The sequence below is a fragment of the Micropterus salmoides genome, unplaced genomic scaffold, assembly GCF_014851395.1.
Source record: "Micropterus salmoides isolate LMB-PRFRI ecotype aquatic unplaced genomic scaffold, ASM1485139v1 Ms_hic_scaffold_9, whole genome shotgun sequence".
NCBI classification, from domain to species: Eukaryota; Metazoa; Chordata; class Actinopteri; order Centrarchiformes; family Centrarchidae; genus Micropterus; species Micropterus salmoides.
In genome coordinates, this window is record NW_024044681.1 from 25,006,355 (window position 1) to 25,030,929 (window position 24,575).

The window sequence follows — 24,575 nt, forward strand, 5'->3', positions numbered from 1 at the left end:
CGCTTGGAGATCCCCCACCCTCCTCAGAGAGGTGATAGCAAGGAGAAAGGCCATCTTGAGGCTCAAGTGCTTAGCCTCAGCTGACTTCAGGGGTTTGAAGGGGGCCTCAGCCAACGCCCCAAGAACCACTGCCAGATCCCAAGTGGGAACCTTGGACCGAGTCGCAGGTCTCATCCTCCGGGCACCACGGAGGAAACGTACAACCAAGGGAAGTTTCCCCTAGGACCCCTCCCTCAGAGGGGTGTGGAAAGACGAAATAGCTGCCACGTACACCTTGAGGGTGGAAGGGGAAAGACCAGCAGAGAACCGGTCCTGGAGGAACTCAAGTACCTGAACCACCGGGCAGGTAACAGGGTCCACCGACCGCTCCCTACACCAAGTGGAGAAAACACTCCACTTCAGGCCGTACATCCTCCGTGTGGACGGGGCCCTGGAGCTCAGGAGGGTCTTGACTGCTCCGGCTATTAGACCCGCCTCTAGGTACTGTGCCCCCTCAGGGGCCAGACCCACAGTCGCCATATGGCGGGGCAAGGGTGAAGAACCCGGCCCTGCGCCTGGGACAGCAGGTCTCTCCTCAGAGGGACCCGCCACGGCGGGCCGTCCAGGAGCGACATGATGTCCGAGAACCACACCCGGGTTGGCCAGAACGGGGCTATGAGCAGTAGGCCGACATTGTCCTGGCGGACCCGCTCCAGAACCCCCGGGAGCAGAGCGACTGGGGGAAAAGCGTACAGACGTAGCCTCGGCCACGAATGTACCATGGTGTCCAGACCCAACGGGGCTGGAGGAACAAGAGAAACCATAGCGAGTAGTGCGTAGTCTCTTGAGACGCAAACAGATCCACGCCTATGGGGTCGAACTCTTCGCACAAGAGCTCCACCACTTCGGGGTGAAGTCTCCATTCCCCGGGCCTCAGCCCCTGCCTCGACAGCAGGTCTGCTCCCTGATTCTGCGTCCCCGGGAGATACATCGCCCTGAGCGATAGTAACCTCTGCTGGGACCACAGGAGGATCTGACGCGCCAGTCTGTCCAGAGGGCGCGAGCGCAGACCGCCCTGGTGATTCAGATAGGCCACCACCGCTGTGTTGTTCTCTTCGGAACGAACCAGGACGTGGTGGCCTTGGAGATCGGGCAGGAAACTCCTTAGAGCCTGGAACACCGCCGACATCTCGAGACAGTTGATATGCCACTCGGATTGATGCACCTGCCAGGATCCCCTTGTAAAGCGGCCGTCCATGACCGTGCCCCAGCCCGTGAGGGAGGCATCTGTCGAAATAAGACAGACAAGACCCTCCCAGCATGGGCCCCTGGGACAGGAACCAAGTTTCCTTCCAAACTGATAGGGAACGAAGACACTTGCGCGTAACCCAAATCAGACGGAGAGGATTTCCCCTCGGGGAAAAACCCTTGTTCCTTAGCCACCACTGCAGGGGTCTCATGTGCAGCAGTCCAGATGGTATTACGCTGGATGCAGCCGCCAGGAGACCCAACACTCGTTGAAAGTGTTTCATAGTGATGGCGTGGCCTAACTTCACCCCTTTCACGGCAGCCAATATGGTGTCGACACGTGCCAGAGACGATTGTGCCCGCATCGTTGTCGAATCCCATACAACCCCTAGGAACATAGTCCGATGGGTGGGCGCCAGCACGCTCTTCTTTGAGTTGAGCCTCAGCCCTAAACGCCGCAGATGAGCCAGAACGACATCTCGATGCCGAACCGCCAACTCTCGAGACTGGGCTAGGATGAGCCAGTCGTCGATGAAGTTGAAATCCGGATGCCCTGGAGCCTCAGCGGGGCCAGTGCTGCATCCATACACTTGGTGAATGTGCGATGGGAAGTGCCAGGCCGAATGGAAGAACCCGATACTGGTAAGCCACACCCCCGAAGGCAAACCTCAGGAACTTCCTGTGAGAAGGACGGATGGAGACCTGGAAACAGGCGTCCTTTAGACCTATCGTGACGAACCAATCCTCAGATTGGATGTGCGTCACAATGGTGGGGATGATGAGCATCTTGAACCTGAATCTCCTCAGAGACCGGTTAGAACCCGCAGATCCAAAATAGGGCACGCAGCCCTCCGTCCTTCTTGGGGACTATGAAGTACCGGCTGTAGAACCGGTGTCTCTGTCTGGGGGGGAGACACGTTCCACGGCCCCTTTCCTCAGCAGAGTACGAACTTCCTGTCCCAACACCGGACCTTGCTCCAGGCAGACCACAGTCCAAACCACCCCCTCTCTTCTGTTGAATTTGGAGTGCGGGTTTTGAACTGTAGTCGATACCCATCTATGGCAGTGCGCAGGACCCACGGAGAAATGTTCGTCAGGCTCCGCCAAGCCTCTGCAAAGTCTGCCCCTCGGGGCTGGTGGTCGGTGTCTCGTGTGATCTTCTGGTGGACCCCTGAAGCCCCAGAACGGCAGGGGGGAGCCGCCGAAGATCCACGGTGAGTGAGTCGGGACACCGCCTGACTGCAGACCCTCGGGGCAGGCAGTACGGCGTGGACTCAATGGTGGCAGGTGCGTCCTGAACGTGTAAACTGCGGGATAACATCACCTGTTGCCACGGCGGAGGGGACCTCGGTCGGTGGGGGGGGTGCGGGAGGGGAGAAAGACTCCCCTACCCCGGTCTTCCCTGAGCTCCGTCGGGACTGGATGACGGTCCTCAGATCGCGTCTCTCAGACGCCTGAGGGTGAGAGCGCCGTCTCGCTGCCCCAGCTCCTCGGGGGGGCCCCCGAGAAGCGACACTCTGCTTCCTCTCCTCTCCGTAGGAGCTCGTAGAGGGAAGGGACCTACGCCTGGCAGCCTCAGCTGCCTTGGGTCCAGACCGGCGAGGGAGGTACTGGTGGAACGCTTCGCCCTGCGTCTAACGCTCCGTGGTTCTGCGAAGCTCCGCCAGATCTTCCTCAGAGGGACCCCCCCTCTGAACCATCTCCTGTAGCAGGTCGGCTTGGTAGGCTTGAAGCACCGCCATGGTGTGCAAGCTCGCACCTGCCTGGCCCGCTGCCATGTACGCCTTCCCCACGAGCGTGGATGTGGTGCGACATGGTTTGGATGGTAACACCGGCTTCTCCAGGGAGGACGCAAGTCGAGGGGAGATTCTCCACCCGAGGCATCCTCCCATAACCATAACATTACACCCCGATCACATTACTGTAGTTCAGTGATCGGGGTGTGGAAAGCAATGTAGAGAAGGGTCTGCCCCATGATTACTCAGTTCATCATGTAAATCAGGAGTGACCGGCGTGGAGGTGGCGTGTGGTGTTTAAGAAACCTTTCATCAAGCTTACCACTAGCCTGTGGTGTCTGCTCCTTTGGCCAGTTGATGTTGAGCTTAGCCACGGCTCTAGTCACCACCTCCAGCAGCACGTCATAGTCGGGCGCCGCCAGATGACGCCGCCCCGACACCCGGGAAGTCATCGTCCACCAGATCCAAACCGCGAGCGGGAGAAGCCGAGAACGGGCTCCCGAACGAGGAAAGGAAGCGTCGGAGCCAGCGGATGAAGGTCGGGAAAAAGCCTCGGCCGTCCCGAAATACTCCGACAGATCACGCTGTGAACCCATGAGTGAAGCCGCCGGGCCGCCTCAGCGGCCGCAGGGCCCACACCACGAGGAAAACACATCCGGCCATCCTCGGAAAAGAGAGCCATGCTGTACCTCAGTACCCGCACGGAAAGGGCTTCGCAACGGGCGCAGGCAGCCCCCTCGAGAGCTGCCCGGGCGTGCTCCATCCCCAAACATGAGACACACATCTCATGAGAATCTCCATCCGTGATGTACCGAGGGCAAGAAAAAAAACACACCTTCTGTACATCTGATTGCCGGACATGCTGGTAGACTTTTTCTTCAGGTAAGACATACTGCTTGTAGGACTGGAGCTTTCTTCAAACAACATACAGAGCGCCTGCTGAATAGAAAAAAGCTAATGATGAGTGTGTACAGGTGTGCTTTATACTCCTCCGGTTATTCCGTCACACCTTACCGTTCTAGCAACAAGCCAATAGGATTGGAGTGATTTCATTCACGTTCAGACCTGCTTCACCTATAGGCGTTCCCATAGTGTCGTAACCGACGCAGTTCGAGTTCCCTCGAAGGGGAACCACTTTTCTTTTGAGGTAACTACGGCAACGTCAACGGCCTGTTTCTGTCACTCGTTTCTGAGAAGGCGATCAAGCTAGCCGCGCCAAAATTAGGAGTGCACACGTATACAAGCCTTTATGGTAAATCCACAGAAACAGTCCAGTGCGAGCTGATAGGCAGGTTGGCGAATTTGTCCGGTCACTTTCTCTCTTTACAAAGACAAGTGTTGCAGTATGAGAGTCCTACCTGAAGAGAGGCTATTAAGTCTTTATGTTACGACATACGAGAACCACATACAACATTATTTATCAAATTGGGTCGGACTTGATGAATTTAGCGCGAGGAGGATACATATGTGACAACGTCCGATTTTCAAAATAAGGTGTCTATCCAGTATGGAAATAATATTAATTGGATTATATCATACACAGAAAGTATAAAACATTAAATGTGTCCATTAAAGTAATAAAAAACAACAACACAAAATGTTAGGAAAATGACTTATTTTATTATCTATTCTTTGAATTAGGGTTGCTGGAAAAACATTAGGCTACATCTGTTGCCTTTTGTTGCTGTTTCATCACCATTTATAGCTATATAATGGGTTTATGATAACATAGTTTACTAGAGTACAACATTGTTCAAGTTATTCTTAGATATCCTCTTAATTTAGCCCCAAATTAATGCATTTAACTTTAAATGTACAAAATTTTCTTCCGGAGGGGCATGGTCCAAGGTCCACCCACCATAGTCTCTTAAAATCCTGTGGGAAACACTGCTGCATTGATGGAATAGTGACTGTTTCACCTGTGAACACCTGGGGCAAGGGGTGTGGTTATCCTTGTGAGGGCATTTGAGGGCGGGAGTAGTGTTTTATTGGTCCTTCTCTCATATCCTGAAGTGAACACTGCCCAAATTAGTGGGATTACAAACAGAGGATAACCTTTAATATCCTTTTGACACACCAGGCCAAAGGTAAGAAATTGAGACATGTTATACTTTCTCTTGTTGTCAGTTGTGTTAAGGTAAAAAAAGAATGGAGAGGCATACAATCCAAGATGCTTGAGTCCAGTGTGAAGTTTCCACAGTCTGTTTGTTTGGGGAGCTATGTCATCTGCTGGTGCTGGTCCACTGTGCTTTATTAAGTCCAGAGTCAGCGCAGCCGTCTACCAGGACATTTTAGAGCACTTTATGCTTCCTTCAGCAGACGAGCTTTATGGAGATGCTGACTTCATTTTCCATGGGATGACCATGACCATGGGATTACTGTGCTTGATTGGCCAGCAAACTTGCCTGACCTGAACCCCAGAGAGAATCTATGGGGCATTGCAAAGAGAAAGATGAAAGACATGAGACCGAATAATGCAGAAGAGCTGAAGGCCGCTATTGAAGCATCCTGGTCTTCCATAACACCTCAGCAGTGCCACAGGCTGATAGCATCCATGCCACGAGGCAATAATTCATGCAAAAGGGGCCCAAACCAAGTACTGAGTACACATGCATGATTATACTTTTCAGAGGGCTGACATTTCTGTATTTAAAATCCTTTTTGTTTTTTACTGATTTCATGTAATATTATAATTTTATAAGCTGTACGCAATAATCATCAAAATTATATCAAAGGCTTGAAATATCTCTCTTTGCATGTAATGAGTCTATATAATGTATTTTCACCTTTTAAGTTGAATTACTGAAATAAATGAACTTTTGCACGATAGGTTAATTTTTCAAGTTTCACCTGTATAGTGTCAAGGAAACATCTGAAGGATTAGGAGAGTATTCTTCTTGCGGGTCAGCATGTTTTATGTAATGGTCTGACTCTGACTCTGAAACTCTGTCTACAGATTATTTGCATGAGCTGGTGTAAATCATGTTCCTGTGGCAATATCTGACTCTACTCCTGCTGGTACATGTTCAAATATGCAAAGGTAAAGCCCAAAACATAACATGTAAAATGTGTGTGTGTGTGTGTGCGCACATACAGTCGTTTTGTTAGTAAGTGTATATCAGCTGCACTCGTGGGGATAAAAGCCCAGCAGGCAACATTTGGGGAAGTGAACCTTATTTGGAAAACCTGCATGTTAGAGCAACTGGCCTTTACTGTGGTTTGCAAAAACGAATAACACTATATAGACCTATGAGCACATCTACTGTGTAACAGTTACTGAGAGCAGCTTCTTCAACATAAGGTCACTCAGTATAATGTAATACACTTGTTAATTTGTTTGCGGTTTATTTAGGAAAGGAAAACTCAGGGATAAAATGTTTGACCACAGTATCAAGAAAAACAAATCAGTCTCTATATCACTACCAGTTCAGATGGAAATCAATATCTTGTTGTAAACACACTTCATTTGCTTAGCAGACTGTTAATAGAAGCAGAGGTGAGTGTTCTTGAGTGTCTTCATTATTATTGGTTGTTTGCTCAATTATCATGTGGTTTGGAAGCTGGCAGTGACATAATTTAAACTCTAAAATTTTCTTGCTGAATTGTCAGATAGTTTAATGCCACTGAATGAAACAACACACACCATAGTCTGTCTCAAGTGTCAATATTTTGTTAGTTGTGGTGTTCTAGGCTGTAGTAATTAGTATTATTTCTGCACGTCTTCTTTACTAATCCAGACATGATTGGTGGCGTGGATGCACTTACCATTATAACCACATCTTCTGCCATTCTGAAGCTCTATAACTATATGTGTCAGTGATCTTGACGTGAATTTCATTTAGCATATGTTTTGGTTGAATTGGGCTGCAAACTATTTTTATTACATGTGAACTTTGTGTTTGCTAAACTTCCTGCTTTCCCTGTCGAACTTGTTCATGAAATGTTTGTCTAGTAGGCGAAGCTGCGTTTGAAATGTTTAAATGTAGTATTTACAATGAATACTCCCTGACTCATATGGAAATTGTCGCTGATGTTAGCTGACACCATGGATGAGTCTGAATATTTAGAGCAATGCTTGTTAAGATAAAAATGCCCATGTCTTATTGTTTTTTGGTTTTTTTTGTCCCCTACACAAATACACCTTTCTCCATTTCTTATTTCCCTCACCAGCACTTCCAGATGAGAGATGTGCTGAATTTACGGATCTAGATCTTGGTCAAGCAATCATTGGAACCAGACTCGAAGTCAGGTTCTTGGTGTACACTAGACTTAATGGCTCCTGTGGTACACTGGTTTCCCAATCAGACCTGTCCAACCATCCCCGTTTTAACTTGTCCAGACCAACTACCTTCGTCATTCATGGGTATCGGCCCAATGGATCTCCACCAATATGGGTGTCAAATGCCAGAAAGCTGCTGCTGGCCAGGAATGATATTAATGTCGTCATAGTGGACTGGAACCACGGAGCTGCTAATGTTAATTATTTTAAGGCAGTAGAGAACACACGCAAAGCAGCGGACTATATCACTGCTTTCATTGAAAAGATGCAGGTATGAGATGTATCTGATGCACTCTGGGACTGTGATTGCTATGTCTAGATAGAAATGTCAAGACTGTGTTGTGTGTAACAAGCAAATAACTGATCTTTTCAGAAACATGGTGCCTCTTTGAGCTCCATCCACATGATCGGAGCCAGCCTTGGGGCTCATATATCAGGCTTTATAGGGGCCAACCTGAAAGGTTCAATTGGAAGAATTACAGGTAAGTGTGCACATTCAAATTCAGATCACTTTCATCATCTAAATTTTGCTATCCTAGCTATCCACAGTTCTACAGAGGTGAGATATCTGTTTTTTAAAACAATTCTGAATATTGCTGTCTAGATTTCTAAACCATGAAATGCTTCTCTCAGGACTAAGATTCAAATTCCATCCTAAAACAAACCCCACTGCTATAGGAGAGCAGTTTGTTTGGTCTGGGTGTGGTTCTTGTGATAGTTCATTGCCAAACAGCACCATTAACTTGGGAAGCTTGTCAAGAACATTTCTTGAGAATTGTGACACTCGAATGAACTTAATTCCTAGATTGCTATAATTACAAATAACTACTAACACAGAGTGGCAAAGTCCTTCCTGACAAAGTGTTTGTAAGGGTGCAGAGTCTATGAAGGATTTTGGATATGACCGAGTTGTGGAGTTGCAGCAACATATCACAGTTCAGGTTTTGGCCATCTGGGCAAGGATTTGTGTGGGGGAAAAAAATCAGTAGTTTCAATGATTCCACCTGAAATCTCTGGAGAGATTGTGAGGTGAAGGCAGAAAATCCTCTCCATGGTGCCTGTAGTGTCAGTGAAGTTCAGAAAAATAGATGTCTAGGTCAGCACTGCTTGAAATGAGTATAAAGTATTAAAACATAAAGATAAGAAAGGCGGGTCTTGGACATACAATATAAAATATCAAATAAGAGACAGTAATAAAATTAAAGCTGCAAGCAGCAGTGGGCGGGCCCTCGGGGCGTAATGCAGCGGCACAGTAGCAGCCAGAGGTCAGGAGAGGCTCCTTGAATTGCCACGCGTTTTGGACCAGTCACAAAGCAGTTAAACGTCACTTCCTGTGTCCCCTAGGTGGCACTAGACAGCACCTGCTAATTATATGTTGTGCAGCAGTTCCTGTTACCAATGGTGGCGTGATAAGTGAATATTTGCATGTAGAAATTTTCAGGGCGGGATTCTTATCAAACATGTAAAGGCTGATACAGATCTGAGCATGTACACTCCATACAACAACTTCCTGTTTCATGGCGAAGCAGCGAACTTTAACACCACGCCAAGGATGCGCCATTACCCGAAAACTCACAAGCTTCACAACATAGCATCATCAATGTCTTAAGGCTCTTCTGAAACTGTTTTGAAGTAGGTGTGGCCAATATGTTTGGAGTAGTACATAACTGTGTAAATCTTGACACTTCCTGTTGCAGTTGGTGGCGCTATGACATTGAGTGTTGTTTGGCTGATGGTTCTGTTCAGGGCGGGAGGGTCATCCTACATTTTTCAGATGTGAGCATGGACAAAAACTTACAGATAGCACAACTTTTCATCGTCAATGCCTCTAGAATGCACCAATCAACTTGAAGTCTATCGGCTAAATTTCCTAGGAGGAGTTTGTGCGTAATCTTTGAATTGTCAAAAATTGGCCGTTAAAGTCATAATGGCTGACTTCCTGTTGGGTTTAGGGCATTGGCCCCGGAGGCTTTTTTGTAGGTCTGGACATGATACATGTGCCACAAAGATTTCATACAATTCGATGGGAATGTCAGCGAGCCATTTTGCCACGCCCATGCGCAAACACCATATGGCACGTAAATTGTTGCCACCCTTGAACTTTGTGCAGTTTGCGTTTTTGAGTATGTTAATGCTGTCAAAATTGAGCTATATCTATACTGAAAACTGACTTGTCAGATGTAATAAAGTGCAATGAAGATACTAAATCTTTACAATAAGAACATTTCAGTCTTCCCAAGCCTGCTATTTTAGCTTCCACCAGCTAATGTTGGGTTTGAGGTTAAGCTTGAACCTCTACTGAGGTCTGTTGATGTGATGTTTGCAGCTCTGGATCCTGCTGGGCCTCAGTTCACTGGCACTCCTCCAGAGGGCCGCCTGGACTCCACAGACGCCCAGTTTGTGGACGTCATGCACACAGACATGGATGGTCAGTTTTTACTGAAATACTGTATTATATATTCATTTTATATTTTTATATGTATTATTTTTACATCCAAACCTACAGATTTACACATGTGAAATTTTTTGTCATGTGCCAACTGTATTCACAGTCTTGGGCTTCAGAAAACCTCTAGGTCATATTGATTTCTATGTTAATGGAGGACTGGACCAACCTGGTTGTCCAAAGACCATCTTTTCTGGTAAGGTTAATATTTACTGAATTTATGTTATGAGAAATGGAACTACTAACTAGAAACAGAAATACTGTATGGTTACAATGACCCTTGTTTGTTATCCCCGTTTAGGAGAATCCTATTTTACATGTGACCACGAGAGAGCAGTGTTACTCTACCTTGACTCTGTGAATGGGACGTGTGTCAGCAGGGCCTTCCCCTGCTCCTCCTATAAAGACTTTCTGGATGGAAACTGCTTGAAATGTGACCAGTTTGGTGCTGCAGGATGTCCTGTTGTTGGTTGGTATTTTAATAAACTCAGACATGAAGACGCATTGTTTCAGTTTTCACTGAGAAATATGTTTCAATAGACAAATTACATAAACACAATATTTAACAATACTATTAATGAAAGAACTCTTATGTGATGGTATCTTTTATTTCGTCAGACTTCAATATGTTGTTGTTGTAAACCTGACGCAGCTGTTTCACTGAAATCCAGGTTATGATGTCACAGAGTGGAAAGATGTCCTGCTGAGGCTGGGCCAAACAACAGCGTTTTTTACCACAAATGCAAAGTCTCCATTCTGTAGTAAGTAACACAACACTAATAATCTTAACAAATGGACAGAAACACATAGCAGGAACATTTAATCCCACTATGGCAATGTAATAACTGCACTGTAGTGTGGTATATAGATATATTGGTAATGTAAAAGTAAAGGGACACATTAAAAGGCATATCATACTTTGTGAAAGGATTTAAAAATATATAAAAGAGCTTTGAGCCCCTTTAAATGGTTGAATGCTTTACTACTACACAAGGTGCTTTCTATATTCTCAACATCAATCGTTTAGTTTGACATTGGCGCATGGTGGCACAAAAGCAGATGGAAAAAGATGGAAGACAGAAAATGACGGCTACCTGTGGTAACATGTGAATAAAGAGTATAAAATTAGACTGAAAATTAAATTCCGACTTCAGCTGATCAATTTTTTATTCATGAGAATGATTTTTTTTTTTTTTTGAGCCAAATACTTTCATGAGTGTCATCAGCTGAAATGGCAAACATATTGTACTTGAATAAAAATCTTAATGTCCCCTTTCAGTGTCCGCCTACACAGTGGACATGATGTTGGCGAACGAGGATGTGGACTGGGGATACATTACTGTTAAGCTATATGGTAATGGTGAAGAAGCAGTGGCAACTATTGTCTCCAAGTAAGTCTTCACTTTATCATAAGATAAATAACAGATATTCCACCTCAACTTCTTTGTCCATCAGGTGCTTCTTTCACTCAGTAATGTCTTTTTCCCCCTCTTTTCCATATCAGTAAAAGTGCAAAGAGTAACACAGAGACCAAGTTGTTTGCCCAGTTTGACAAAGACATTCAGTCAGTGGAAGAGGTGTCTCTCAAATTCTTCACCTGGAATATATTCAAGCTCAAATATAAATTCAGTGTTCTACAAATCCGTCTCACAAACCTTCAAAGCAAGGAGAGGTATGAAATAAATATATAACACACACACACAGATTTTTGTGTAATATCTTTAAGAAATTTTATCTAGGAGATATAATTTCAGCTGGTTTCACTGTGTAAGTGGTCTCTTACTTCTCCCAGCTCAAGATTTACAGTAATGTTGACTCTGTCCTTCACAGGCCTCTCTGTCTATATGACATCCTTCTTCAGGAGAACAAAGAATTTACCTTCAGCCCTGTTCTCTGTTAAGAATCCAACCCGACAGACCCCACATAAAAATAAAAAAAATGCCACTGCTTGTATTGGAAGAGATTCAACTGACTTTCAAATCCCAGACTTTCTTACCATTAAAAAGTAGTGCACTCTTAACTTATGAAGATACTTTGCTAAACGTGGATTTTTGAGTTTTAACATGACATCACTAGAAACTTTAGATTTGTGTCTATGGATTGACCCTCAACTATGAATAAAATCTCAAGACAATGTCAGACATCTTTTAAGAGTTCACAATGTTCCTCACACAACGACTGATTTAACTGTATTGACTGACTGCTTGGTCCGTCGAGTATTTGTACAAAAGGCAAACTATTACATTACTTATTTACTAATATACTAATGTGATATAAGCTTCATGTTTGTGCATCCACATCACAGGCTCGCCTCACACCTAGAAAACCTCTGGGGTAGAGAATGCATTATGTCAATGAGATATGCCAACGGATAGTGGAACAAACGTGATATTTTCATATTTCCCCCACCACAAGATGCTAAAATAGCAGTCATTAAGAGTCCATCTACTGAAATAAAAACAAAACAGGGCCATGTGCTGACATTTCCAGAGAGAACTGCCAACAGATACCCCACTCAGTGTGACATCGGCTCAAGTGACAGGTTTTTTTTATTTGTTTTTTGCAGCTCCCAGTGTGCATCACGTTTGCACTTTCAGCAATGACTCAGTAAAAACATTCAATCCTCTTGGCCAGCCCAACAAAAACAAAATGAAAATGACCATCTAAGAGAAGTGTTTCGCTAAAAAATAAGAACTTTTCATCAAAGGTGGTCTTTTCAAAACGCAGAAAAATATTATTTCTCAGAGTGCAGAACACGACCTTTTAAAACTTCTCAAGCTTGTCTGTGGTGATGGTGAAGTTCTCCACTTATTTAGACATGTGCTTCTTCATACGTTGGATCTCCATCTAAAACATAACAAAAACTTAAGTCTAATATTCTTACCTCACAGCAATTCTGCCTAGTTATCAGAAAGCACATTAGAGCAACTACACAGAATGGATTCCTTTTGCTTCTTCATGCCGCACCTGTAAAGTCAAGCGAATCCTTTTCTCCTCATCGAGCTCATTCATCAGCAGTTTAATTTCTTTGCTGGAACACACGATAATTAAAAACAAATTAGTACTGCAACAAACTCTTCTGATTAAGACCATTACAGATGCAGGGATGAGAATGTCACACACACCCAGGCTAAGTGTGAATGGGCGGGTACAATAAAAAACTGATTGCATGACAAAGCCATACTTGTGCTGACTCTTCATCTGATCAAACTGGTCCCTCAGGTCTCTCAGCTCTGTCTGAAGTTGTTCCAGATTCGGTGAAGTGTGTTTCACCCGATCTCTGCTGGGCTGGGGGTCGGAGTTGAGACCTGGGGGCAACGTTGGATGTAGCACAGCAGAGAGAGCCTTTGGTAACAGAGAGGAGAAGGACTGCGTGGGCGCACCTTTGGACCTCGCTGCTGCCTGTAGAGAATAACCCAACATTTACTGACAACAAAAACCTGAAACACAATAATTTGAATTTTAAGCCTTAAGTTTTTCTTGTACACTTACAGGCAGGGCAGACCCATTGTGACTTGTTTCCTGAGAGTTTCTTGAGAGTGTTAAAGATTCCAGCTCTTCACTCTGGTTTTCTTTTCTTTCTTCCTCCATCATGAGTGTTACCTGTAAGTTAAGTATATTTTGAGACAGCTGATAGGTAAAAAAAATATTTAAAGGGTACTTCACCTCCACCCATTGTAAGTGTGGAATAAATGCTCCCAGCTTTAGTTTGGTGTCCCCAAATAAGCTTTTCAACATGGCCTTTAGGTCATAGATTGATTACAATGATACCCCTCTAAGGAAATTTCAGAGTATATCATATTTATTACAGGGCAACTAACTTTTAATCTTCTTTTAAGTAGTGTGAGTGCATATCTTTCAGTGCTGTACATGGCTGTGTGTGTGTGTGTGTGTGTGTGTGTGTGTGAGGCAGCTCAGAAAAGTTAAAATTATCCCAAGGACAGATGGGACACAAACCGAGGAGACCACACACTCTTTTCAAACAGTATTTAACTGGATGATATACTTCCCAGAGTCTGAAGCTCTGACTGTAATCTGCCATCTGCGGCATGAGCTACCTGCTCATTCAGCTTCTCCGCGATTGACACAATTGAATCAAACTCTTCAGTCTCTTCGAGAGAAACAGAGAATAAATGTTAAAACCCAGAACTAACTTAAACCTATCACTATAGAGAATGTCATCCATTTTCACAGTAATAAGACAACATCTTCCAAAGCCTGCATTATCAGTCAGCCTCTTTCACATGCAGCAATCGTAATAGTAGTATGTAAAATGATGTTGCGACAGGTTTGACAACAATAGTTGCGAGGCTTACCAGGAACGAGGGCTGAGCTATAGCTGCCCATCGTGACAGAGAGGAATACAAGTGCAGAGAGTGAAAGACAGAAAAACCTGCAGAGTCTTTAAGTCTACATCTACAAATGACAGATTGGAGCAAGTCAGTGGAGCAGAAATCAACAGAAACCTGTCAGTTCAGTGCACTCTGATGTCATGCTACACCTTTAACAACCTGAAGAATAGTGGTTTTATTTGTTAAACCATGACCTGTGCTCTTGGTAATATAACAGCAACATCAGTCTGTATATTAAACTGAGATAATTATTTATCAAAAACTGAAACTTGGCAGCCGTGTCTCTCATGAAACAGCAGTGAACCAAAATGCAACACATGCTGGAACCAATGCACAGACAGAAGCACAGTGACAGATTATATACATTAGCAGACATAGTAACCCAATTACCATATTATTGTCAGTTACAGTCAAGGATCTGGTGCGCACACTCACCTTGTTTGGCCAGCGTCACCGATGAGATACAGCAGCATCTGTGGTAACAGGACACCAGCCATTGTAGCCCACTGTGGTCTGCAGAGTATGTTGTGATGAGGTGTGGTACTGTCAGGGCTAAGTTTAGCTCCACTCTGCTCACAAATACCACCGGGACAGAGCGAAGGGCGTCACAGGGTGAAGGGCGAGAGTTGTGTTTAAAGGGGCAAACTGGAGTGCAGTTCTGCTATAAGGCATAAACAGTATTTAAAGGGACACGCCACTGATTTTACACTTGAAGTCTATTTTATTGATCGTGAATAATTAAAGCCCTTAGAGGATCTTTAAATGTCTATGGTATTAAACAGCACGTGAAATCAGTTGTATGTCGTCTGTGTGAGTTAATAAAAATTACCCTGATGTCATCAGAGTCATGTCAGCTCAAGACTTACACTTTTAACAGAAAGCCTGAGTTAGAAACTGGAGGGTTTTTTTATTTTGTTTTTTTAGGAGGCTGGGGCCATTTAATTGCATTATGGGAAATGTAGAAATGAAGAAAAAATGATTACCAAAAAAAGTTTTTATTTCAGAACACACAAACTGGTTTGTAGGCAAGATTAAGAAAACTTGTGATTATAGGTTAATGATTCTTAAAAGCATTATTGATGGACTGTCCAAATCTACAAGCAAAACTCAAAACAAATAAAGCTTGTTAAATCTGATTTTATTTCAAGTCTCAAACAATAAACTGAACATGTGATTATACAAGTTTTACAAGTAGTAGCTAAGTGTCTTGTGACAAGCAGCAGTTTCTAATCAACACCCATGATTAATCAAATAGGACATCTCATGTGATAAGTCTTTACAAACAATAAAAAGGTGAGATAGTAAACACTGCTTGGACTTCAATCTGAAATTGAATGCTGCAGGTCAAAAAAAAAGAAAAAAAAAGAAAAGCTAAAACTATTAAATGTAAAATAAACTCACAAGCAGCAATTCCCAAATAATTAAACACCAGTCAAAAGCAGCACAGTACAATGTTGTAGGATGTTACAAATATTCTAAAACAAAAAGTACTGCAGTACTTCAAAGACAACTGTAACACCAGATAACAAATGTAAGCAACAACACTTCAATTATTTACAGGTAGGTTGAGATTGTAGAGAGAGATGGGTTTGTGCGGCCCACACCAAGCGGAGATAATCTTGATGTTTTCCAGTATCATGTCTGCACATTGTGGGACCTGTGCTGAGACACAAAAACAAAACTCCTTTGAATACAACATTTCTTGAAGATCTTGAAATGTAAATTATACACTGCTTTGCCATGATAAATAAAGACTTGTTTACAATGAAGAAGTTACACATACAGCTACACAGCTGACTAATGGACAACACCACACTGTTTTGAAATTGCCATGCTGCCCCCTCACAGCCACTGCATCATGATAACTTACCGGAAATTCTCACCAGCGTTGCTGGTTGGGTCCTCGGTTGTACGGTGGGCGCTGACGCATCACTCTCATGGTGCGGTATTTGGACATGATACTGTGACTTTTTCGGAACACTGGCCTCTGATTTGGGAAGGGACGTGGCACCAAGCTCTCCTTTTGTAAACAAAGACATTCAAATATTAGTTATTTAAAAAAAATAAATAAATAAATAAAAGAGTCGATGAGCCATTTAAGATTTCCCAGAGGAACCAAGTGATCTCTGAAGAGGGCATGCATACCATGAGTGGTCTTCTAACATTTGAAGATAGTTCAGGGCCTGTCTTCCTTGGACCACCAATGAACTTTGGTCTCTGTAAAACACAATAGGGAAGGCTGAGTACATTCAGTAGGCCATTATCCTTATTCATTCTTACAACATATTTTAGGCAAGTACACATTCATGAGGCTGAAAAGGCTGACCTCTGACAGCTTCCTTGTTTTCATTTATTATATTTGTTTTTGCAAAATATTTGAATATAATTCAACATTTCAAAAGCAGTTAATTTTAACATATGCAAGTTTTGCTTACTGCAGCAATTCTTAACCATATACAGAGGGACCAGCTCTGCACGGTCCTATGCAATAAAAGTTTTGCTCACCTGCATGGGTCCTGGTCCAGGTCCTTGTCCTGGTCTCCTGAAGGGCCTCCCAGGTCTATGGCAGTCCTGCATCATATTAAATGGCCTGCAAAAAAATAAAGGAAACATTAGAAAAGGGACACGTTCTGTACGAAGCTTGCATTTAACCTACGGAAAACAAAGCACTTTCTAATGAATGAGAAGCTTGTTTTAAACACTAACAAAAACTGATTCTATGAAATGTACCTGAACATCTTCTTATCCAAATAGCCCCGTTTTCGGTCTTCAGAATCATTCGTCCTTGAGAGTCGGCTGTTCAGTGTGGTATCTGCATCTGAACTGTGTTCTAAAAGAAAACAAAAAAATAAATAAATAAAAAAAAGAGAGAAGAGATAAACCCTGCAGCAGAAGCTTTTAAAAAATAAACAAAAAAGTGAAATGAGCCATCAAAACAATAGATAAATGGCCTCTGGTGCACCCTTAAAATATGTGAGATCAAAAACAGAACTGACTTACCAGACTTGGGTTTTGGGCTGCGATCTTTTGGAGGTGAGCCGTCCTTAGAGGAGGAGCTTGGCCCAGGTGGCCAGTGGGACAAAACAACAAGGTCACGTTTCTCTATGGGAGAAGATCTGGGGGGAGATCAGTGGAGGCTGTGTTAATGACATCAGCATCCCCATAAGATGTGTATGAACATCTTCAATGTAGCCTGTATACATTAAAATCGCCTCATTCAAGTTATCACAGTGATTAATGGAAACAGATTGCAAGTATTAAAAAATAAAATCACCCTTGCAACTATTAGAAGTAATGCAATTTAAACCAACAGCTGTTTTGCAGGCAGACAAATCATCATAAAGCCACGCATCACACATGGGTACTTACAAAAACCATGGAATGTCCATGCTTCTTTACTCCTATTTTTGTACCCTGAATCAATCTGAGCTCTCTTCATTTACTCAGTGATTGTTAGAGCGGGCAAATCTTGGAGAGAACTTTTAGATATTGGTCTACATCACATCCCCGAATCTTCTATCATTCCTCTCTCAGAAGCACAGGAGAACGACGTGTTTGCACAGACAGCCTGAACTTCAGAAGATTCCTAGTTGTTCCTTTAGCCGTTTGGATCCATTTCATCATCCGCAGGGTTTTCCGAGATGGACATGAGAGTAGATGGGAGATTTGAGTCCTGGAGAAAGCAGTAGATTTGAAGTGAATAGTTGAACGTGTGATTACGTCAGATTAACAGCTTCTCCAGAGCTGTGCAGTGCTTTTAAGAGATGATCCATTGTTTGTCTGCCCATGAAGAAGTCCTGGTTGCAAGGCAACTTACTAAAAAGCTTTGTAGTTCCCACAATCGACACTTGTATTTCTTTAGATCTTCTGAGACTCTGGGGCATGATTTAGGAAAAGGCAGTGATTTAATAAAGATGATCACATGATTGGTTCTGCAGTAAAAATGCAGTCAGGGGGCTTGCACAGTGCTCTTGTCCTCTTCTTGTAGTAGTCTTGAAGGTACAGTGGGATTGTTGATTGAGATCATTAGTTGCCCATTACACTGAAATGTCTTTGCAGGTTGACTTGCAGGTGTGGGTTAGAGATCTTTGTTGCATTACTGAATATTGGGATTTACCGCAGGCCGATGCACACTTTATTATTACTTTTAGGTCACGTCAGATTATACAGATGAACTGACCACAGCACATGCTGACCTGTAGGCCAGCTCAAATGCATTCACACTGATAATGACAGAAATTACCAAAGTGATCTTCCTTGTGTCTGTCCCCACGCAGTATGAAGTTGGAATTTTGGCCGCTTGTAATCTCTTTTCATCTTCTGATGTACTTTAACTCCATACTCATGGGTCCGTCTTGCTCCTCAATTTGTGGCTCATCCTTTTTAGAGATTGATGTAGTCTTCTTTTGTGTTCTCAGCCACTTTATACATTAGCTTTTTCCAGCTATTCAAAATGACAGGAGTGTTTCACGGCAGGCATTGTTGATTAAAATAGAGGTGGCCACATAGTAGCGCTATTGTTGTTTGAATCCTGCGAAATTTGACGTCATCCCTGGTGTAGGTCATCAAAATACTTAAAGATAATTCTCCCGCTTTGACGTCGTTAATGGTTGATGGCTGCCTGGATGTGTTCTTGAAGTTCCTATTACTGCAGAGAAGCAGAAAACTCCAGTACTTAGATGCACTTCAGAAGTACAAGTAGTAGTTTGGCTCCTCTTCATTTTACTAATTCTGAAAGGGAATGATGCAGCACCATCCACATGGTTCCAAATATTAGGTGGTGCAGAATTGTTTAGTTCCTTCTGATGAGCCAATTCTTCTGGCATAGATTATTTCACTTGAAGGACTATGATTTCCACGTTTGCGTAAAACACAAATTGAGCATTACTCCGGGTCTATAATGCATGCCGATGAATGTGTGAGGAGAAAAATTCCTGAATATGTTTACTATTGGTAAAAAAATTATCAATTGTTTGCCGAATTCCTTGTCTCGGACTTTAAGTTTTTTTATGTTGTTAAAAGTCTATCATGACTACTTCGGAACTCAATAAAAATAATTACTGGTAATTTGATGAGCATACACTTCAATCTTTGCATAGGAGTTATGTATCAGTTAATTTATCAGGGCACTTCTAACTGATGGTGGCTTATAATGTCCTTCAGCAAGTCCTCTTCATTGTTTTATGGCTTCTGTCGTCTGTGTTGTCAGCAATAATCACCGTCATCCATCCTGGCGTTATGGTTATATTTAAAGTAAAGTGTCACATCTCAGATCATCTTTGTTTTGGGAATTTCCACTTGACTTGCAACTTTGCGGTCTTGGTTTTAGTTGGTGCAGTGAAGAGTCAACGTTTGGACATTCATTTGATGAATCTCTTTTCCCAAGGCCCATGTATGACTGATTCGTTGCCATTCCTTTTTTCATTTAAAGAAAAGGGGGGGGGGGGTTGAGTAGCATTTTCAGTATTGGTCATGTTTAGTGTAGTCCTCTTCATATCCTCTTCTGCGTACGCAGATACCGTTTTACACTACATGTTGTAACTTCAGTTTACTTTTGTTCTCTATTGGGGATGAAGGGGTCTTCATGACATGCTGAAGAGCACTTCTTTCAAGCTTAAGACCATCAATGCTGACAAACTGATGAATCCTTCAACAGGCCAGATCAACTACTTTTTCCACACCCTTCATCAACGGTAGTAAACATTACTTGTCAGGTTTTAAAACAGGTTGGCTTTTTTTTCCCCCCTATGGTGCGTAACTTAGCACTCTCTCTTCAGCCCACTTGATAGGAAGATATTTTGAAACATAGGCAGCACGCAGACAGGAAGGCATTTGAAAACTTTTGCAGCTTTCATCAACTGAATCAGTGTTGCACATTTAGCCATCACGATATCTCCATTTTCCACAGCTGGCACCCCCTTCACATAGAGACATTCTTTCTTGACCTCCTAATCACCATCAAGCCCCTGCGAACAGTGCTAGAAGGAAAATACCGTACCTGTGTGTGTTCAAGGACCGGCGAGACTCCACCTGTTCTTTGCCTGTATCAGAGTCTCTTGAAGACTTGCTGGCATTGCTTTCTTCTCTGCGGGGTGACTCTTGTGGTTTTGCCCTCCTTGGTTCCAGGTTTCTCAGGGGAACCGCATTTGACTGGAAACGTTTCTTTCTGATAGCAAAAACAGAACTAACATTCCCCCGTGAAGCAGAGTCGCCCAGGCGAGGTCTGGGTTTCACAGAAGGAGGTATTCTGAGCCCCATGAGAGACTCTGCTCTGACTTGTCTGCTCTTAATCAGGTAACTTTTATCTCTAAGAGACAATGGTTTACCACCAAACGGCCTGGGAATACCGAGCAGCTGAGGTCTCTCTCTCCTGGGGTATTTTGGATTGCCATGCTCCAGTGCAGGGTTTGGGGAGGGCATGCTGATGTCTGATATCCTCCTCTTGCGGGGTCCTGCCACTTGCCTCTCCTGAGGGCTCCTGTTGTAGGAGGTTGACGGTGCTGGACCTCCTTTCCATGAGGGGGTTCTGAAGGGGGGCGGGTGAGAGACATCTTGTGCCCTCTCTCTACTGTGGGATCTGCTGCCCTGCCTCTCCACCGGACCACGCTGCCGCCTGGTGTCTTGCTCAGATGACCACCTGCATATCCATCAAACAATAGAGAAATCATTACAATGATAGATCCATTGCCATGTTAAGTGGGAGGAGGGACGTTTAATTTTTATCTTAATGCAGCCCCTTCATAATGCCATGACAGAATGAAACAGGTAGGAGAAGTAAAGGGCAATAACAGATGTAACACTCCTTTCAATGGCAGGTGAAACCACATTTACATCAGACCCCCATTTATCCCCTCTAATAACTATGAGTTGGGGCAGAGTAGGAGGTCATCATTACCACCCCCTGTGACTGGGAGGACTGGGCCAGCTTCAGGCCTCCTCTTTAATAATTTTACCCAGCTGGGATTGTTGCTTCACTCCTGTACCTCTGTGGACAGGAGCCTCTCCCATGCATCTCTCTGGGGCCCCTCTGTGAACCAGAGGGCCCGTGCTCTCCATTGTGTGGATGAGAGAACGGTCCAGCCTCGTCCCAGCGCTTCATGCCATGACTTGAGTGCTCATTGGGCCTTTCTCTGGGACTGTAATTTCCACGAGGGTCTCGGCTCCGCTGCTCCTGATGCTGAAAACCTGACTGCCTTTTGTTGCCCCTGAAAGACCCCTGGTAAGCTGGTGTAGATCCTGGCCTCCTGTCAGCTGGGTGGCTGCGAAAGTGTCTCGGGGAGGGTGACCGGTGACCTGAGGGGTGGCCATGGAAAGGTGGGCCCCTTTGACCCGGGGATGCTTGTGCAGGACTGCGAGAGGATGACTGATGCTGGACATGGGGGGAGCGGTTTTGCCTAGATGGAGAAGGCCTCCTCTGGCTATGGTGTGGTTCAATTTTGGCAGGGTATGATTGAAAGGAATCCTGATTAGAGGACCTCCAGTGGTTGAAACGTGGCTCCCTCTGCTCCCCCATCAGGGGGACTCTCCTGGTAACTGGGGGACGTCCTCTACCTCTGGAATCTCGCCAGTTAAAAGGGGCCTTTGCTGGGTACCCCTGGACATCTCTTCGACTTTTGGAATTGGGGTTGTAATTCCCTTCACTAGAGCCAACGCCGTGACCATCTCCGTAAGGTCTGATAGGAAACAACAACAGAATTTGATAGATTATAACACATCATGCCATCATTTTGCAAAAAGAAGAGCCAGCATCTTCCTTAAATCACGAACATAACACCAAAGTATTTGGGTGCAACTTGACATAATCATATGACATTACCTGGGCTTTAGGCGCGGTGGTCCAAAATGTGGTCGAACCATCTTTGGAAGTGAGTCAACAATCTATGGACAAAATAGAAACCACATTGAGTTTTGACAGCCCTAAGCTGACATAAAGCTAGACTCCAGAAACTAACCACAATCTTTGTCCCGACTCCGTAGTTGAATCCAGCTGATCATATAAAATAACTACCGAGTAAAACTAACTTCCAATTTCTGTTAAGTTTCTTTTACTCACCGTCTGTTTCTTGCTATCTCACTCATGTGGTAGAAAAGCTGGGTAGTCAGTCAGATAAAAGTTGCTTAAAACATGAATAATACTAAACAGCATGTAAATGACCAGAAAAATGCAGTCAAAAAATTTGAAAACTATGGTGTGCTTTGGAAATATTTCCACAACGTACATGTTACTTTTAATAGATGGTATTAACATGCAAAAGCATGCCTGTCATTTAAATTACATCTATTTTATCTATTACTAATAGATAATACTAATTACTATTACTAATTTCAAAAACCACCATTGATTTTCAACTCATACTGTTAAAATGCTGTTAAAGAACTTATCACAATAAAATTACTAAACAAAATTCAAAAGCTCCATATAGAGCTGTTGCGATAACTGCAAAATTGAGATACGCGCAATTGGTCAAGCTTACCGGAGGATGGCAAGCACCTCAACAAACACAATGTTCATACTTTACACTTCAGGGCGTGTTAAATTATAACCAATTATAATTATTATAATATTGAACAACAGTGTGTAGACTTTAAATTAATAATAGTATACAAGATGCATAAAGACTTGTAAACTAATCACTTTCCAAAAGCAATGGTACATAGCATATCTATAACTGTTACTATGGCCAAAGCCAACCCACAGCAATATGTTACCTATTTACCTGAGATAAAGCCCAGTGAACCTCAACCTAATCAATACTGTCACAGAAAAAAATGACAGGCATCCCTTTCACTTATCCAATATATTAATATGCATATATGCCTAAATTAATATCAACCAGACTGTTATGAATTAGATTATTAAAGAAAGTTTAGATTTTCACGCGTGGTTTGAGAAGGTCTTTAAGGTTGTTTAGGACAGTGGTTCTCAAACATTTTCACATCAAGGGCCCCTAAACTCACAAAACATACACACTCAAAGGACTGCCACAGACTTGATAAGATTTTTCCCCAGAGTGCGGCAAGTGTATGAAACCCATGTCCCAAGTAGTCATACATTAGGTCATTGTGTTACTTATAGATGGAATTATAACGTTAATGAAAACTAATTACCCCTTTTTGCTGGGGAGAACCGCTTTGAGAACCACTGGTTTAGGAAACTGAAACTGTCCAAAGCGTGGACGCAACTAAAGGTTAGCTTAAAAATCTACCGTAGAAAGAACTAAGTTTAATATACAACACATTTCCACATGCTCACGCAACTTTAACGAGCTTGTTTTATTATGCCGCATATTTCACTATACCAGATGAAAAAAACATCTAAATATAAGCGAATAAGATTACAGGGGAGAGATCAGTGTTTAGGCTGTATACGTTTCTAGGATCACTGTCGGTTCAGTTTCAGGCCTGATCCTTAAATCCTGGCGAAAGACCTGGGAAGATCGTGCTTCCATTTTTGGTATTAGCCACTGTCAGCTGGCTGAGAAAACAACATTATTATTACGATCTTTCTGTGGCGAAACGAAACCAGACAGTGGTGTTGCGAGTAACGCAGTGCCGTTAGTAAAAGTACCTCAATGTTTCGGTCTGGTTTCGATTAAGCAACACAAACACCTTATCTCACTGCTATGTCTGCTAGCTGAGGCCAGTTACGTAGCCTGGGTATTTCGCTAGCTTGTTTCGTTGGACGCAGCTCTCGGAAAATTCACGTCGTGAATCATTTAAACATCTTACGACCAGTCAGACAAAATAAACCAATACACATAAACTTTAACTGCGTGTAATTTAATAACTTAGCTAACTACTTACCAAAGACCAACTGTCGATTAGGAGAAAGCTAGGTGCGACCAGGCTGCGACACAGTCGAGTTGCTCTTCCTTCTTCTTCTTTATAGAATTTTGTTGGCGGTTGGCAAACAACGAAATGGTGCATTACCGCCACCAACTGGTGTGGAGTGTGGATCAGAATGACTGCATATAAAAGGACTAAACAAAACAAACAAAAATAAAATAAAACTCAGATCCTCTCAATGATATTGATTACTCTAAGAAAATTAAAAATAATTCCATAGCACTTCTTTCTAAGAATTTCTATTAAATCAAAATGTATTCTTTCCCCTTTAAGGTTATGGATAATTTCCCTCCGTTTCCCCTCATACTTCTGACAGTGTCCCATGACGAGTTTGACTGTCTCTTGTTGTCCACAGTATTTTGAATAAAGTGCTGTTTAATCCAGTGTGCCCAAATCTAAGTCGTGATATAATTGTCTCTTCTCTCCTGTTCCTTCCTGCACATGTCATTTCTCCCGCTATGTTGCTTTCTGTCTTACTGTCCAACCAAAGCTTTTTGTCTCCCTCCTCTCCTTTTCCCAGCAAGGTTTTAAAGTGCCTTGTGGTGGATGATCTTCACTATAGCCGTCTAAATTGACCCAGTAATTCAGAGATAGCTGTAGTCTTCTCATCTCTAATGGTATTTCTCCCATTTCAACCTGTAGTGCTGCTGTTGAAGTTATTTTAAATGCCCCTGTGCATAATCTCAAAG

General features: G+C 43.4%; 3 protein-coding genes across 5 annotated transcripts; 1 reads left to right on the forward strand and 2 right to left on the reverse strand.

Moving 5' to 3' along the window:
- The first annotated feature begins 4,972 nt into the window (after positions 1-4,972).
- Positions 4,973-11,829, forward strand: LOC119895237 (lipase member H-like). Its single transcript, XM_038708201.1, has 11 exons — positions 4,973-5,050; positions 5,920-6,003; positions 7,134-7,513; positions 7,616-7,724; positions 9,569-9,670; positions 9,795-9,884; positions 9,990-10,157; positions 10,360-10,449; positions 10,968-11,079; positions 11,193-11,360; positions 11,519-11,829. Exons 2-11 carry the CDS (start codon positions 5,946-5,948, stop codon positions 11,586-11,588), a joined length of 1,347 nt encoding a protein of 448 aa, XP_038564129.1. The 5' UTR covers positions 4,973-5,050; positions 5,920-5,945; the 3' UTR covers positions 11,589-11,829.
- A 390-nt stretch (positions 11,830-12,219) lies between these two features.
- Positions 12,220-14,603, reverse strand: si:dkey-71d15.2 (SH3 domain-containing kinase-binding protein 1). Of its 2 annotated transcripts, XM_038708203.1 has the most exons (7): positions 14,476-14,551; positions 14,005-14,104; positions 13,747-13,799; positions 13,181-13,291; positions 12,873-13,090; positions 12,656-12,719; positions 12,220-12,535 (listed from the first exon to the last, which is right to left on the reverse strand). In XM_038708203.1, exons 2-7 carry the CDS (start codon positions 14,033-14,035, stop codon positions 12,497-12,499), a joined length of 516 nt encoding a protein of 171 aa, XP_038564131.1. In that variant the 5' UTR covers positions 14,036-14,104; positions 14,476-14,551; the 3' UTR covers positions 12,220-12,496. The 2 variants fall into 2 exon arrangements, with proteins under 2 accessions (XP_038564131.1, XP_038564132.1); XM_038708204.1 differs by lacking the exons at positions 13,747-13,799; positions 14,005-14,104 and having other exon boundaries at positions 14,476-14,603.
- A 558-nt stretch (positions 14,604-15,161) lies between these two features.
- si:ch211-114c12.2 (uncharacterized protein LOC336578 homolog) lies at positions 15,162-23,982 on the reverse strand. Of its 2 annotated transcripts, none has more exons than XM_038708206.1 (10): positions 23,845-23,982; positions 21,857-21,918; positions 21,024-21,713; positions 20,039-20,677; positions 17,041-17,156; positions 16,771-16,870; positions 16,546-16,630; positions 16,186-16,257; positions 15,911-16,060; positions 15,162-15,697 (listed from the first exon to the last, which is right to left on the reverse strand). In XM_038708206.1, the coding sequence occupies exons 1-9, from the start codon at positions 23,965-23,967 to the stop codon at positions 15,920-15,922; spliced, it is 2,028 nt and encodes a 675-aa protein (XP_038564134.1). In that variant the 5' UTR covers positions 23,968-23,982; the 3' UTR covers positions 15,162-15,697; positions 15,911-15,919. The 2 variants fall into 2 exon arrangements, with proteins under 2 accessions (XP_038564134.1, XP_038564133.1); XM_038708205.1 differs by having other exon boundaries at positions 15,162-15,702.
- Between the last annotated feature and the right edge of the window lie 593 nt (positions 23,983-24,575).